This window comes from Stenella coeruleoalba (assembly GCF_951394435.1).
Source record: "Stenella coeruleoalba genome assembly, chromosome: 15".
In the NCBI taxonomy this organism is placed as follows: Eukaryota; Metazoa; Chordata; class Mammalia; order Artiodactyla; family Delphinidae; genus Stenella; species Stenella coeruleoalba.
The window spans coordinates 51,629,483-51,644,069 of NC_137161.1; the positions used below are offsets into that span (position 1 = coordinate 51,629,483).

General features: G+C 54.6%; 1 protein-coding gene across 6 annotated transcripts; it reads left to right on the top strand.

Moving 5' to 3' along the window:
• Positions 1-506: 506 nt before the first annotated feature.
• Positions 507-11,641, top strand: ZNF205 (zinc finger protein 205). 6 transcript variants are annotated; one of them, XM_079945810.1, is made up of 8 exons: positions 557-612; positions 1,070-1,161; positions 4,714-4,852; positions 7,415-7,628; positions 7,892-7,983; positions 8,339-8,459; positions 10,027-10,128; positions 10,389-11,641. In XM_079945810.1, exons 3-8 carry the CDS (start codon positions 4,796-4,798, stop codon positions 11,453-11,455), a joined length of 1,653 nt encoding a protein of 550 aa, XP_079801936.1. In that variant the 5' UTR covers positions 557-612; positions 1,070-1,161; positions 4,714-4,795; the 3' UTR covers positions 11,456-11,641. The 6 variants fall into 6 exon arrangements, with proteins under 6 accessions (XP_079801935.1, XP_079801936.1, XP_079801931.1 ...); XM_079945807.1 differs by lacking the exons at positions 557-612; positions 1,070-1,161 and adding exons at positions 4,304-4,320; positions 4,420-4,580; XM_079945809.1 differs by having other exon boundaries at positions 507-1,161.
• The last annotated feature ends 2,946 nt before the right edge of the window (positions 11,642-14,587 follow it).

Below are 14,587 nucleotides of genomic sequence, written 5' to 3' on the forward strand. Positions count from 1 at the left end.
GAGGGGCGGAAACCCTTGACCTGGGAGGCTGGATGGGGCGCTGGGCCGGAATTCGTGCTCCCGGGTACCCCGGCGCCGGCGCTCTCAAGCTGAGGGCCCTCGCTCAGCCAGCCTCAGTTTTCCCACCGGAAACTCGAGGGCTCCCGGGTGTCCGCCCCGCGGTCCTCACCGCCCCCGTTGCCCCCGTGCCCCTGGCCCACAGGCGGGCTCCACGAGAGACCCGGGGAAACCGGAAGTTGGAACGGGGCAGCCGGACGGAAAACGCGGGCACACCGGCCAGGGTCCGGCAGCACCAGGATGACCCTTCGCCCTCGGCGGGACTGCCCCTCGCGGGCGCGGACAGCAGCGCGCAGGTAAGGGCAGCAGGGCGGTGCTGTGGGGGGCGGGGCCAGGGAGGCGACAGCCAATCACCGCGTCTCCCGTGGGGGCGGGATGGGGCAGTTGTTGCTTGGGAGACGCGCTCCCCGCATAGTTGCCCTGCGGGCTGCAGAGCTGGGGAACGAAGACTTGTGCGCGCGGGGCTCCTGGGCCTCCTGTGGCTCCGAACGCCTCCCCCTGCGTCCGTCTCGCATCAGGGGACGGGGCCTCAGGGTTGCCTCCACGCCACCGGCGGTGAGCGGGCCGCCCGGCACCTGAACTCTCACTACCTGGTCTCCAGCGGCCCTGGGAGTTCTGTTATTTTTCTTCAAAATTTGTTTTATTTCCGGGGTTCCACCTACCTAACACTTGTACTGGCTTCCTTTTCTTCTTTTTCAATGGCTAACATTTTCTCTGCTGTTTACTCGATTATTCCTATTTTTCTTGGCTTCTCTTACATTCCTTTATTTGCTCCTATCGTCTCTCCTTCCTAAGGCTAAATCTCTGCATTTCCCTGTCTCCAGCCTGGCTTAACGGTGTTCATTAACACACGTTTGTTTTTATTTTTCTTACATCAGATGATTCTTTTTTCTAGTTTTTATTATTCTGGCTGCTTTTTTGTAAGGTCCTCTTTAAGACCTGAATCAGCTCGCAGGCCAGTCTGAGGGTAGATCACGATTTACTAAAGGTGGCGTATTCTCTCTTACTCAAGCTCACTGAAGCCGCAGGATAGTGGAGTTGGCATTTGTTGAGTGTTTCCCGTGCCTGAAGCTCTGATAAGTGCCTTGTAAACAGGCTCCTGAGGTAAGTACTCTCTAACCTGGTGGCCTGTGAGTGGGACAACAGATGTTTTCTGCTGGAATTGTATGGAGTTCTTAATTTTGTTTTGTTTTTGTTTTTAGTCATCAACATTCAAAAGTCAGGATATTTCACATAGAAATTGAATTCTTTTTGGCTTCTCTTGAAAAAACCTCATGCTTGGGCAATACTGAGCCCCCAACCGCCCCCTTTAAACAAAATATGGTTTCTTGAGGCCCCTGAAGTCTCTCCCACTCCGGTCTTACACCCAAGGCACTGGTGGTTTATGGTACTGCGTGGTTGCTGAAGGCATTTAAGTTTTTGATCTCTACTTATTGACTCACCCTGCCCTGGTCTGAAGTCTTTTGGAGACTGCAATTCCCACAAAGCAAATATCAATAATCCTTCCTCCTAGACCTGCTCAGGCCTAGAGCCAGCCCTAGAAGGGTTTCCTCTCATTTCCAAGAAGGAGCTAATATCTATCACATAGCAGATGCTCAGTAAATATTTTCTGGGGCTTCCCTGGTGGCACAGTGATTGAGAGTCTGCCTGCCAACGCAGGGGACATGGGTTCGTGACCTGGTCTGGGAAGATCCCACATGCTGCGGAGCGGCTGGGCCCGTGAGCCATGGCCGCTGGGCCTGCGCATCCGGAGCCTGTGCTCTGCAACAGGAGAGGCCACAACAGTGAGAGGCCCACATACCGAAAAAAAAAAAAAATATATATATATATATATATAATTTTTTTTTCTGAACAGTTAAATAAATGTTGAGACTTCTTTTGGTCTAACTTAGGTGATCCCATGGTGGGATTCAAACCTCTGGGCTTCCTCAGTATCCCTGAACTGTAGCCCCTTTTGTCTGGTAGAGAAACGTTTGCCCAGGAATCAGGACACACCCGTTCTTTCTGGACTTGGTGCACTCCTGGGACTGCCATGTGTGAGATGGTCCACCTCAGGTTGAGTTCCTTTACTCTGGACACTGGCTTAACACAGTCTGGCTCCCAGACTGCGCATTTCATCTTTTCCAGGGCCCCCTGTGGCTTTTTCTCATTTTATAATTCTGTTTTAAAAACAGTATTGACTTTTGATACAATTTTGTTCATCTCTCTTTACTTTGAGGATTAAAACACCTGGAGATACTGACCAGAGCCAAACCCTGGGGGTAATTTTTCTTTCATCAAAGTGATAGTAGAATCAATAAGAATTCTAGGACTCCTAAAACAAGTTGAACTCCAAAAGCAGAGTTGCAAACTCAAAATGCTGCAAGGGCCAAGTGGAGAACCAAAGGTAGCACCCTGAGATCAGGCCCGGAATGGGAGGAATATGGGTCCAAGTTTGCTCTGGTTGTTCTGGTTTCTCAAGAAAATCAATTTTATGGGAATTCCCCTCACTTTTATTTTTTTATAAATTTATTTATTTATGGCTGCGTTGGGGCTTCGTTGCTGCGTGCAGACTTTCCCTAGTTGTGGTGAGTGGGGGCTACCCTTCATTGTGGTGCTCTGACTTCTCACTGCAGTGGCTTCTCTTTGTTGTGGAGCACAGACTGTAGGTGGGCGGGCTTCAGTAGTTGTGGTACGCTGGCTCAGTCGTTGTGGCTCATGGGCTCTAAAGCGCAGGCTCAGTAGTTGTGGCGCACGGGCTTAGCTGCTCCGCGGCATGTGGGATCTGCCCGGGCCAGGGCTCTGAACCCATGTCCCCTGCATTGGCAGGCGAATTCTTAACCACTGCGCCACCAGGGAAGTCCTGGAACCCTCCTAATTTTTTAAGCATTGGGAACTAAGTTTTAAAAAAATTGAACCCTTGTGAGTGCACACAGCACACCGATGGGGTGGTACAAGGGCCAGTGGTGCCTGTCTTCCTGGGTGAAGTGGATGTATCTCAGAGGGCTCTGATAGGCCGAAGGCAGGGGGCCTGGGAACGTTTCCAGCAGGAATCTTCCTGGAATCTGACTACAGGGCTGGCCCTCACCCCTTTCCTGACACTCATCTCCTGTGCCCTGTTAAGGAGAAATGAGTGCCTTGCCCCAGGGAGTGAAGCGCAGTCTCTGTTCTCCCGTTTTGGGAGCCTTAGCTCTCAGAGTCTGAAGGGAAGACAGAAGCTGAGAGGTGTACTATGAAGCCACCAGGGATGTCTGAGGGTTTGGGACCCCATGCATGGCTGGGTCAGACCCCTTTGTCACCTCTATCCCTAGCCTTGAGAGGGAGCTGGTCGGGGGCGGGGGGAGGGCAGCGTCTGGAAAAATCAGATTGATGCCACATCTTTCCAAAGTGTGAGACATAGGTGTAGGGGTGGGTACTGAGGAGTTCCCAGGTCTCTTCGTTTCCTAAGTTTGCTCTTAGGGAGAGAGAACTCCATGCCAGTCTTGGCGGGAACCCAGAGGAGCTGCTGACTGGTCTGGGAGCCTTAAATGAAATCCAGGGACGTCTCCACGGAGACACCCATAAGACTTTCAGAAGCTCTGTGTACTGAAAAGGACCACCATGTCCCTCCACTCGGCAAAGTGTCCTTCGTCCTGTAACGACAGCTGCAATTTGAAACGTCAAATATCAAAATCCTTACACAAAATATATTTTCCCACTTTGGCGCTCCTGCTTGGCTGGTGTCACGAGCATGTGCTAGGTAAAGCGATCGTGAGCCGGCAACGCGGATCTGGGAGTCACCTCCCGGCCGAGAGCAGGTGCAGCCGGCCTCGGGACCCCAGACCCGGAACCCTCCAAGCTGGGAACGCTGTAGGGCTGCAGCTGTGTGGGGAACGGGATCTGGGAGGGACTTCCTGTTGTCCCTAATCCCAGTCTCCACCCGGCTCCCCGCGCCCGGTGTAGGCTGCGGAGACTCCCTTCCCCGGGGGAGGGGGCTCCGCCGCCCGAGGTGACCCCTCCGCCTCCACCTCGGTGAGAGGGGGGCTGGGAGGGCGCCTGGATCCCGAGACCCGCGCGGGTGGCCAGCTGGCAGGAGGGGACGGGGTCAAAGGTGGAAGGCTACGGGCTGGCAGGGAGAGGAGGCCTGGACCCGGGTTCGGAAAGAGGAAGGACATCATCTGTGCGGGACCGTGAGCAGGATGGACACCCGGCCCGGGCGGGTGGTTGCAGCCGCAGGGAGGGCTGCTGAGAGCGGGCAGCTCAATTTCTGGATCCCAGGCGGGACCGAGTCAGGTCGAGCGCAGGGTGTGTGTGTGTGTCCTGGACCCGGGAGACGGCGGGGCCTGTATTCCTCCGCGGAGCTGGCTGTGGTGGGCGGGGCCCCACTCAGCACCTGTTTCGCAGGATCTCTGCAGACCTTTCGGTTCCTGATGACAGGAGATTCAGATTTCAAGTCACCCCGGTTTTCCTTAACCCAGTTGCTGTGAGAGTCTTGCTTCAACGATAAACGGGATAATACAAAATAGCATTCTGTCAAAGAGAGGGACCAAAAAACAACATAGAGGGTGAGACCGTTGGAGGGCGTCTCGGAGGTTTTATTTCTGATTGGGGCCAGGGATGGATCTGGTCCGGCGTGGGAATTTGGGGGGCTTCAGGGATGTCCAGGAGACACTGGCTGATTTCCTTCTGCTCCTCTAGGCTCCTGGCCAGAAGCTGGAGGGGACTTGGCCAACAAGACCAAGAAACAACTCGGCTGAGCTTTGTAGCTCTGAGACAGAAAATGTCTGCGGATGGTGGAGGCATCCGTGCTACCCAGGACAAGGAGGGAGCCCAAGAGGTATGGATGGGGTGCTGGGTGAGGGAGGCATGCACTGGAAGGAACTGGAGTGGAAGGGGATTTTCAAGGCAGGGCATTTGGACCAATGGATGAGTTAGACTCACCGTGGGAGCAGGGCTGGTAGATGCGGTGGGGGGATGTTGAAGAGAAGGTGGTATGATGGGAATCGACTTCTATGGGACTGCTTTGCTTTGCCTCGTGAATTCGGTAGTCAGCAGACCAAAGGCTACACGAGATAGTAAGGGGGCTGCACAGGGGTCCCGTGGGTGGGGTTTGCTCTCTGAACAGTGCTCAGAGCATATGGGCAAGCCTCAGTCTACCCTCTACTCCCCTCTGCCTGGGCCCGCACCTCCTCTCTCTCTGGGTCTGAGCACATAGCCCTTCCTGTACCTGTTGCCTGTGTGTGCGTAGTTACGACTTGCGGGGAGACCATGGTCACCAAGCTTGGGACTGGGGGAACATGAGTCAGCTGCAGCGGGATGTGCGACCTTGGGCAGGTCCCTTGGCCTCTGGGAACCAGGTGTGTCATCTATAAAATGCGGATCATGTGCCTGCCATTCCCACCTGTCTTGCCAGGTGGTTGGGAGGCTCAGAGAAGATAATAGGCATGAGAGGCCTCTGTAAGCAGCTCATCAGCCCGTAGGTGCTCATTATTGTAACATATAAAACAACACCACCCACAGCAACTAGAACCTAGGTCAGAGAAACCTGGAAATCCTCAGCTACGGTTTCCAGTAGCTGTAAGTTCAAGTACAAATCAAGTGTCAGTTCTGTTTTCATACCATAGAAGCACAAAGAATTTTTACTGCAGTTCAGTTTCCCTTCCATAATGCCTTTGTAACTCCCAGTGGGCCTCATATGTCCACAACATTCTGTGCTGATGTTGGATTCTGTCAGCTCACACAGTAGAGTAATAATAATAATTACCAGCACTGCTCTTTGTTTATCCAGAACTTTGTGGAGAGGAGAGCTCTTTCTCACGTGTTATCTGTGTGGAGGCAGAGCAGCTGAGTCTCGGAGGCCGCCTGGCCTGTGTGGCTCCCAGGAACTTTGACTCCTGGCCTGAGAGTCTTATATACTGAGGTGGGTGGGGAGGTGGAGGGATAGGCTTGAGTTCCCAGCAGAAGGCTGGCCGGTGCCCAGTGCTATGGGTGGTGATGATGAGGCCTCACCAGGGCCTCCCAGTGCAAGGGAAGTGACTTTCCCAGTGCAAGGGAAGTGACTTTCCCAGTGCTCTGCTCTGCTCAGGACTGAAAGGCTGGTAAGCGGTGGTTCTGGATTCCAGCCCCGGTAGCCTGACTCAAAAGCTTGCTCCTCACCTCCCAGAGGGCTGGGGCAGAGGCTGCTATGAAGAGGGGAGGGAGGATCCTGGCAGTCCCATTGTGGGGGACAGTGCTAAAGGGGGTGAGCCTGAGAGGAGTTTCCCTTCCATCAGACTTAGGTGGGTACAAGGCCTCAGCACAGTTAGAGGTATGCTTGGACTTATTTTTTCCAAATCAGAAACTGCCAACAGCTCTGACCAATTGAGTTAGGACTGAAATGGCCCAAGGCCACATGTCTTCCTGTCACTTTCAAGAAGTTATGGCCCTGGGGGTGACTTGTGAGTCCGATACACTGAGTTCAAGTCCTGGCCGAGTCACTCCAAGCTCTGTGACCTTGGGCCATTGTCTGTTCTCAGAGCCTGGGGGTGTGAGTTTTCTGTGTCTGCTGTAACAAAGGACCACAAACTGGGTGGCTTAAAACAACCGGCTTTTATTCTCTCACACTTTGGAGGCCAGAACCCCAAAATCAAGGGGTCAGCAGGGCCCCCTCCCAAGGCTCTAGGGGAGGATCCTTCCTGCCTCTCAGCTTTTGGTGGCTCCAGGTGTCCCTTGGTTTGTGACAGCATCACTCCAGCCTCTGCTTCCATCTTCACATGGCTTCTCCTCTGTTTCTGTGTCCTCTCCTCTTTTTTTTTGGCTGCCGCATGGCTTGTGGGATCCTAGTTCCCTGACCAGGGATAGAACCTGGGCCCTCGGCAGTGAAAGCGGGAGTCCTAACCACTGGACTGCCAGGGAAGCCCCTGTGTCCTCTCCTCTTCTATGGACACCAGTCATTGGATTCAGGGCCCAACCTGAATCCAGGATTATTTCATCTCAAGATCCATAACTACATCTGCAAAGACCTTTTTTCCAAATAAGGTCACATTCTGAGGTTCTGAGTAGACATGAATTTTGAGGGTACACTATTCAACCCAGCCAACTACATTCGGTTTCCTCATATATTAAAAGAATAACAATCCACACTCCTGTGGGAGGTGGGAGGCTCAAATTGGGAAGAGGCATCTGCCCTGTGGGCACCCAGCAGGGCCTCGATGAGCCTCCCCTCCTTCCCTCACTGTCCTGCCTCACAGGGTGAACCACGGATATGCAGGTCTCAGGGACGGAGACGGAAGCAGGGCCAGCCTTGCATCTGGGTGTGCGTTCTGCCAGCCTCGGTGTCTGCCTCTGCAGGTCCCCGAGTGTGGAGTTCTGCTGTGTTTCCCATTCTCCGTCCCAGTGCTGATGGGGCTGTTATTTCTAGACTCCAGGTCATGGGCATTCTTGTCAAGAAATGCTTTCCGAGTCGGAGGGGACAGTGCCGTTGGGAGCCGCTCAGGAGTCACCCCACATCAAGATGGAGCCGGAAGAGCCGCACCCTGAGGGGGCATCACAGGAGGCCAGAGCTCAAGGAGTACGGGGCTGGGTGCCCCTAAGCCAGGGCTCTAAGGAGAAATCACATTTCGTGCCTGGCGGAGGTGAGGAGGGGGATGTGGAGAGAGGCACTTTCCCAGGTGGACGCTCAGCCCGGGTGGGGAGACCCTGATGTCTGCCCCACCTGCCCCTTGGAGGCTGCCCCCGCTCACCCTCAGAGCCCACTGACCCTCTTCTTGGATCAGGTCGGGGGTGGAGTTGGAGGCACTGTGGGTTTCCCTGGTGGGCCTGGCATGAGCTCACTGCGGGAAGTGGGAGGGCCAAGCGGGATGAGGTGGCCGCGCTGAGGACCTCTCTCCTCTCTCAGCCCTCCCCTCCCCCCAGATCTCTGTGCTTTCTCACGAGGGGAGGACCAGAGACCGGCGGATGGCCGCGGCGCTCCTCACTGCCTGGTCCCAGGTGAGTGTCCCCATCCACAGCTGGAGCCGAAGGATGTGGAGGGACAGCGTCTCTGAATCATCCTCTGGATCTGAGCGCTGGACCTGAGGGTGGGGACTGGAGATCCTGAGCTTTGGCAGTGGTGCCGAAAAGAAGGATCCTTGTTTTTGTCTCTTGTCTTCTGCTGTACACAAGCGCTTTGTTCTTGCCCACAAAAGCCTTCCTTGGGCAACTGTCCTGCTTCATCACACCCGAGGGCCAGCCCCACTTGAGTCAGCAGGATGGGAGTCGGGGTCTTGCCCTTGTCCTGGCACCACCATGCCCCTCCACCACGTCCTGGCGTGTCCTGGAGAGTGGGCATCTCATGTTGTTTCAGATGCCAGTGACCTTTGAGGATGTGGCTGTGTACCTCTCCCGGGAGGAGTGGGGGCGGCTGGACCACACACAGCAGAGCTTCTACAGGGATATCCTGCAGAAGAGGAACGGGCTGTCCTTGGGTAAGGGCTCACTCGTGCTGGAGTGCTGCTTCCTGAGGCCCTGGGAAGTCAGCGGTGGGGCCTATCTGCCATCACCTCCTCCTCCCTTTCCAGGGCTTGAACCCCCTCTTGTGGCTCATCCAGACCTCACTGTACTATAGAAGCTTCCTAGTGATGGATGTGTTCTGGTCGGTGCTGATATGGTAGCCATGAGCCATATGTGGCTATTGACCCCTAGAAATGCAGCTAGGGCAACTGAGTTTTTTGTTTTATCTCATTTTAATCAGCTCAGATTTGAATTGAAATAACCACATGTGGCTAGCGGCTGCTGTGCTGGACAGTGCCGACCTAGAGACTGTGCTTCTCTCCAGTTCTTCCCTAGCTTATTCCAGTAGTTCCCCCACTTCCAAGCCCAGCTTCAGAGGTATCTGACCAGAAAGCCTGGCTCTGGGCTGGGCTGCTAGCCCAGGGGATGGGGAACAGTGCCAGCTAATCCCTCCAGGCCTTTGACTCTGAGCTGTCACATCCACCCCAGGGCCGTGTCCTCTTCTCAGAGGGGCCTTGGCTCCCTTGGTTTTTCTCATGGTAAGCAGTAAAGTCCCAGGGCTTTGATTCCTCAGTTTCAGGCTCTAGTTTTCATGGCAGACTTTTATGAGGGCTTATGGAAAAATCAGCATTCATTTATTCATTGTCATTCATTCGGTCATTCAGTCTGTTTGTCTGTCAGTGCACATCTGTTGCACACCTGCTAGTCCAGGTGGAGCCAGGGTCTTGGTAATTCCACCCTCTGACTTTGATGGCGGGCCAAGACCCCTGTTGTCCCTGGTGGACCCCGGGATCACAGCAGCTGCTGTGCTCACACCTTTAATTATCTCTGGTTTGCTCACCACCCATTGTTAGCACTCTCCGGGGCCCAGGCCAGCAGGTCCAGGCAAGTCTTGGGAGATCAGAGGGAACCAGCATCCACTCCACAGCCCCATGGCAGGCCTCACAAATGCCCTAAACCACCCAGTTGGTCCAAACATTCCTTCCCCCCCATGGGGCTTGGATCAGGGCATGGAGGCCAGGGCCCTTCTGCTCTCTTCCTGACTTGACCAGAATTCCCAGGCCCTCACCCTGGGGTACTTGGCAAATGGGCCTTTGGTCCTTGACTTCTGGGTGGTCAGTGTCCCTGGCCCTCTTATCGCAGGCCCTCCCACTTGGCCTCTCTTTGCCCACTGCCCCTTCCCCAGGAGCCCTTTTTGCCTGTGATCCTGGGAAGGTGCAGGTGCAGGATAGAAAGACTGCATCTGGTTTCTGACATTGCTGGACTCACTGCTGGGGACAGTGTGACATAGAGGTGGCCAGCAGCTGACCTGGCCCAGCCCTGAGAATAGTGTGCCTGGAGGTTGCCCCGGAGTGTGCATCCTGAGAGGGCATGGCCATCTGCCCCCAGTGACTGTTGAGCTCACTTGGTTTTGCCCCGTGTTTGCAGAGCTGCATCCCCTCTTCTTTTGCTCCATCATCTCTCCGGGGAGGTGGGGGGTGGTTTCTCCTTGCTGTGCAGCCCGAAAGGCCCTGACTGAGCACAGCATCTCTTCCCAAGCAGGGTTTCCCTTCAGCAGGCCTTTCTGGGCCTCTCAAGTGCAGGGCAAGGGCGAGGCCTCGGGATCCTGCCAGCAGATGGGAGATGAGGAGGAGGAGAAGAGAGGTGCGTGCAGAGGTGACAGGTGGGCGGGGCAGTAGGGTCGTGGCTGTCACTCCCAGGTGCCCCATGTCAGTGCGGGCGGTTTTCTGTGGGGTGCAGACACACAGCCCCTCCTGGGGCAGGGCCGCCAGCCCTCCCTCCTGTGTGGAGGGTGGCTCTTGCTTCCAGGGTTCCCAGCAGGTCCTTGCCCTAATTTCTAGCTCCACAATTCCCCCGGGGCCCTCATGAAAGCCTCTGCCTTGCTGGAATCCCTCTTTATCCAGGAGCCATGGAGGTGGGCAAGGAGGAGCTAGCCCCATCCCTGGGAGCCCTTGGGGATATGAAGTCCTTCAAAAGCAGGGTGGGGAGAGCCCAAGGGGACGCCCCACGGTGTGGGCAGCGAGCAGCCGGCAGCCAGAGCTCAGGGCCAGCCAAGGACGATGTGCAGCCGGGTCCCGTGGTGGAGGCACAGTCGGAACCAGCCCCGCCTGACATCGGCATCCCGAAAGCCCAGGAGGGCCGCTTCCCAGAGCAACCCAGAGAGGGGGGGACGACCGCCCCTGAGAGCAGCGAGGAGGGCCTGGCCTCTGACGGCGACGCCGGCAAGAAGACCTACAAGTGCGAGCAGTGCGGCAAGGCCTTCAGCTGGCACTCGCACTTGGTGACGCACCGGCGCACGCACACGGGTGAGAAGCCCTACGCGTGCACGGACTGCGGCAAGCGCTTCGGCCGCAGCTCACACCTCATCCAGCACCAGATCATCCACACCGGCGAGAAGCCCTACACCTGCCCGTCCTGCTGGAAAAGCTTTAGCCACCACTCGACGCTGATCCAGCACCAGCGCATCCACACGGGTGAGAAGCCCTACGTGTGCGACTGCTGCGCCAAGCGCTTCACCCGCCGCTCGGACTTGGTCACCCACCAGGGCACCCACACGGGCGCCAAGCCGCACAAATGCCCCATCTGCGGCAAGTGCTTCACGCAGAGCTCAGCCCTGGTCACCCACCAGCGCACCCACACCGGGGTCAAACCCTACCCGTGCCCCGAGTGCGGCAAGTGCTTCAGCCAGCGCTCCAACCTCATCGCCCACAACCGCACACACACCGGCGAGAAGCCCTACCACTGTCTCGACTGCGGCAAGAGCTTCAGCCACAGCTCGCACCTCACTGCCCACCAGCGCACCCACCGTGGTGTCCGGCCCTACTCCTGCCCCCTGTGCGGCAAGAGCTTCAGCCGGCGCTCCAACCTGCACCGGCACGAGAAGATCCACACGGCGGGGCCCAAGGCCCTGGCCATGCTGATGCTGGGGGCAGCCGGGGCTCTGGCGGCACCCCCTCCGGCCCCCACCTAGGAGGCTGAGAGACAGGGGCTGGCCTGGAGACAGGGAAGGAGGGGGATTGGAGCAGGGGCAGCTGCTGCGGGGGTGTGACCTGGGAGGCCCAGGAAGGGAGTTGGGGAGGTGCTGGCATGGGGATGGGGCGCGGCAACATGGGAGGAGCTCGGGTGAGGAGGAGGCATGCTCACTGCAAATTAAAGGCCTTGGAATTCGAGCGACAGCCTATAGCTCTGTCTCGTGGGGCCCTGGAGGCTGACCCTGGACTTGGCGGGGGGAAGTGGGGGCTCCGGAGTCAACCCAGTGTCTCCTCACTCAGCCATCCCTATGTCATCCCTCTGGGGGCTTGGGCACCTTCCTCCCCAGCCTTCACCTGGCTTGGACCCATTCCAGAGCCTATAGCAAAGGCTTCTGAGCACAGAGGTTTCCAAACCTGAAGTCAGCTGGCCACTTCTGAAATTGTGGACCCGGTGGGGTGGTCTGCTGCTGTGGTCACTTGTCCCAGGCATTGCCCACTGAGCTCTGGACCCTCCCTGGGCTCTTCTCTTTGGGAGCCGGGAGGAGGGCCAAGCCAGCATGGGAATTCATGCTCAGTGTCTCCTGCCTTCCCTGTCTCCTGTCTCAGGCACTGGGGCCTGCATTTTGTGACTGGACGTTTTCACCTGCGTCCCTGAGGACCCAGCTGTAATCCAGTGAGGATTTCTCACTTACCAGGGACCCTGCCCCTCCTGGTCCTTTCTGAGGCTGCTGCCAGCTTCCTCTCCGATTTCTCACCTCCTTGGTCTCTTTGCACATGTCCTTTATAATTTGCCCTAACCGCCCCTGCCTGGCTGTTTTACTCCTGGCCTTCTGGTTTTTTAGCTCTGAAGCTTCCCATTCTCTACGTTTTTTTTTCCCCCGCTGGGGAGGGGTGGGCTCAGCTTGCTTATTGTCCTAGGTTTGCAGCTCAGCTCTCACAATTACATTCAGTCTGACACCAAATGACCTTGAGGACGTCTGCATCAGGGAGGCTGTTGGGACCCCACCTGTCTCTGCAGATCACAGGGCTAGCAGGGCAGTCGCAGCCCCGGTTAGCTCCCAGCCAATAAGGGATGAAATGTCTTGAACGGGACAGCAGACTGAGAATGGTAATAATAGCTGCCAGTGGCAGCTGCCCTGTCAGGCGTGGGACCAAGCACCATATATACGTTTCCTCAACGCTCTACAAGTCTGAGCAGTGGGTTTCATCTCAGTTTTATAGAGGAGGAAACAGGCCAAGAAGTCCAATAACTTGTCCAAAGTCATTGAACCAGAGAGCTGGAAGCTGGGGCTCAGGTCCAGGGTTTTTATTTGTTTGTTTATTTATTTACTTGGTTGCACCGGGTCTTAGTTGTGGCTCACTGGCTCCTTAGTTGCAGCACATGGTTTCCTTAGTTGCGGCTGCAGGGCTTCTCAGTTGTGGCTCACTGGCTCCTTAGTTGTGGCATGTGAACTCCCAGTTGCAGCATGCATGTGGGATCTAGTTCCCTGACCAGGGATCGATCCTGGGGCCCCTGCATTGGGAGCACGGAGTCCTATCCACTATGCCACCAGGGAAGTCCCAAGATATTTAGGGAGTTCTAGACAATGCTATAAGACTAAGAAAATAATGAGTATAAATTTTGGAAATGAATATAAATTTTCTGGAAAGACAATTTTCCCTTTTTACATCATAGAAAAATAAACTAAAACTATCAGAAGGAAAGTACAATAAGGTGGTCAATTTCAATATAACTATAAACAAATTATCATCCATCAGCAATGCCCAATAGAATATATGGTAGGTGTGCTAGTTATTAATTTATTGTCCCTCAAACCCCCAATACACCCTTTTGTCCTGCTTTGTGGTAATGGAGCCAGATCCCACGGACGTTTCTCCTTTGCAAGCCAACTTGTTGTTAATCTTTGTCAGTACAGGGTGAAGAACAATGTAAGGGCACACTGGAAAAAGGGACTTTCAAGTTCCTTCTTCCTTGTGTAGTTTTCCACTGGGGCCAGTAAGGGGAGGAGAGGGAGCCCAGTAGCATCCACTTCAGCGGTCTTCTTAGAACAGCCTGGGCTCATCCCTTCCAGCAAGTAGTTCAAGCAAATGCAGGAAGGTGTACGTAGTAAACATCTACAAATGGAAAAATTGAAACAATCTAAATATCCAAGAGTAGGGGACTTTAAATGGAATATGGAACTTCCATGTTTTGGAATACTATGCACCTTGCACAACAGATGGATTTTGATAGACTTTTTTTTTTTTAATATTTTGTCTCCACAAGGCATTACTGTTATCTGAGATGAATTTTTTTTTATTTATTTATTTTTGGCTGCGTTGGATCTTCGTTGCTGTGCGCGGGCTTCCTCTAGCTGTGTCGAGCAAAGGCTGCTCTTCATTGCGGTGCCGAGGCTTCTCACTGAGGTGGCTTCTCGTTGCGGAGCATGGGCTGTAGGTGCGCGGGCTTCAGTAGTTGTGGCCCGCGGGGTCAGTAGTTGTGGCTTGCGGGCTCTAGAGCGCAGGCTCAGTAGTTGTGGGGCAACGGCTTAGTTGCTTCACAGCATGTGGGATCTTCCCGGGCCAGGGCTCGAACCCGTGTCCCCTGCATTGGCAGGCGGATTCTTAACCACTGCACCACCAGGGAAGTCCTCTGATAGACTTGAGCCAACAAAAATTCATTAAATAGAATTATTCCAGATTTACCTTAGAAATAATCATAGATGTAGAACTTAAGACTGAAATATTAATAGTGCTTATTTCTGAATGGCCTTATTAGGGATATTTTTAACTTTCAGTTATTTTAACCATCAGTTTTTCAACAAATATTGTGCCAGGCACAGTATTTAAGTTCTGGAAGTAGGGCAGTGAAAACAGTCTGATATCATGAAAATTATAGTCGAGTAGTGGGGGGCAAATATACAAATATGTCAGGTAGTGATAAAAGTTAGGAAGAAAAATAAGGCAGGGCAGAGGCATGGCAGCGGGGGCCGGGTGCTGTTTACATAGGGTTAGGGAAAAACCACTTTGAGGGAGTGCCATGTGAGCTGAGTGAGGAAGTTAGCTTTGTGGATATGGATGCCTTTAAAATTTTCCGTACTTTATTTTCTTTCCTACACTAAGGATGCAATACTTGCATAATCAAACAACAA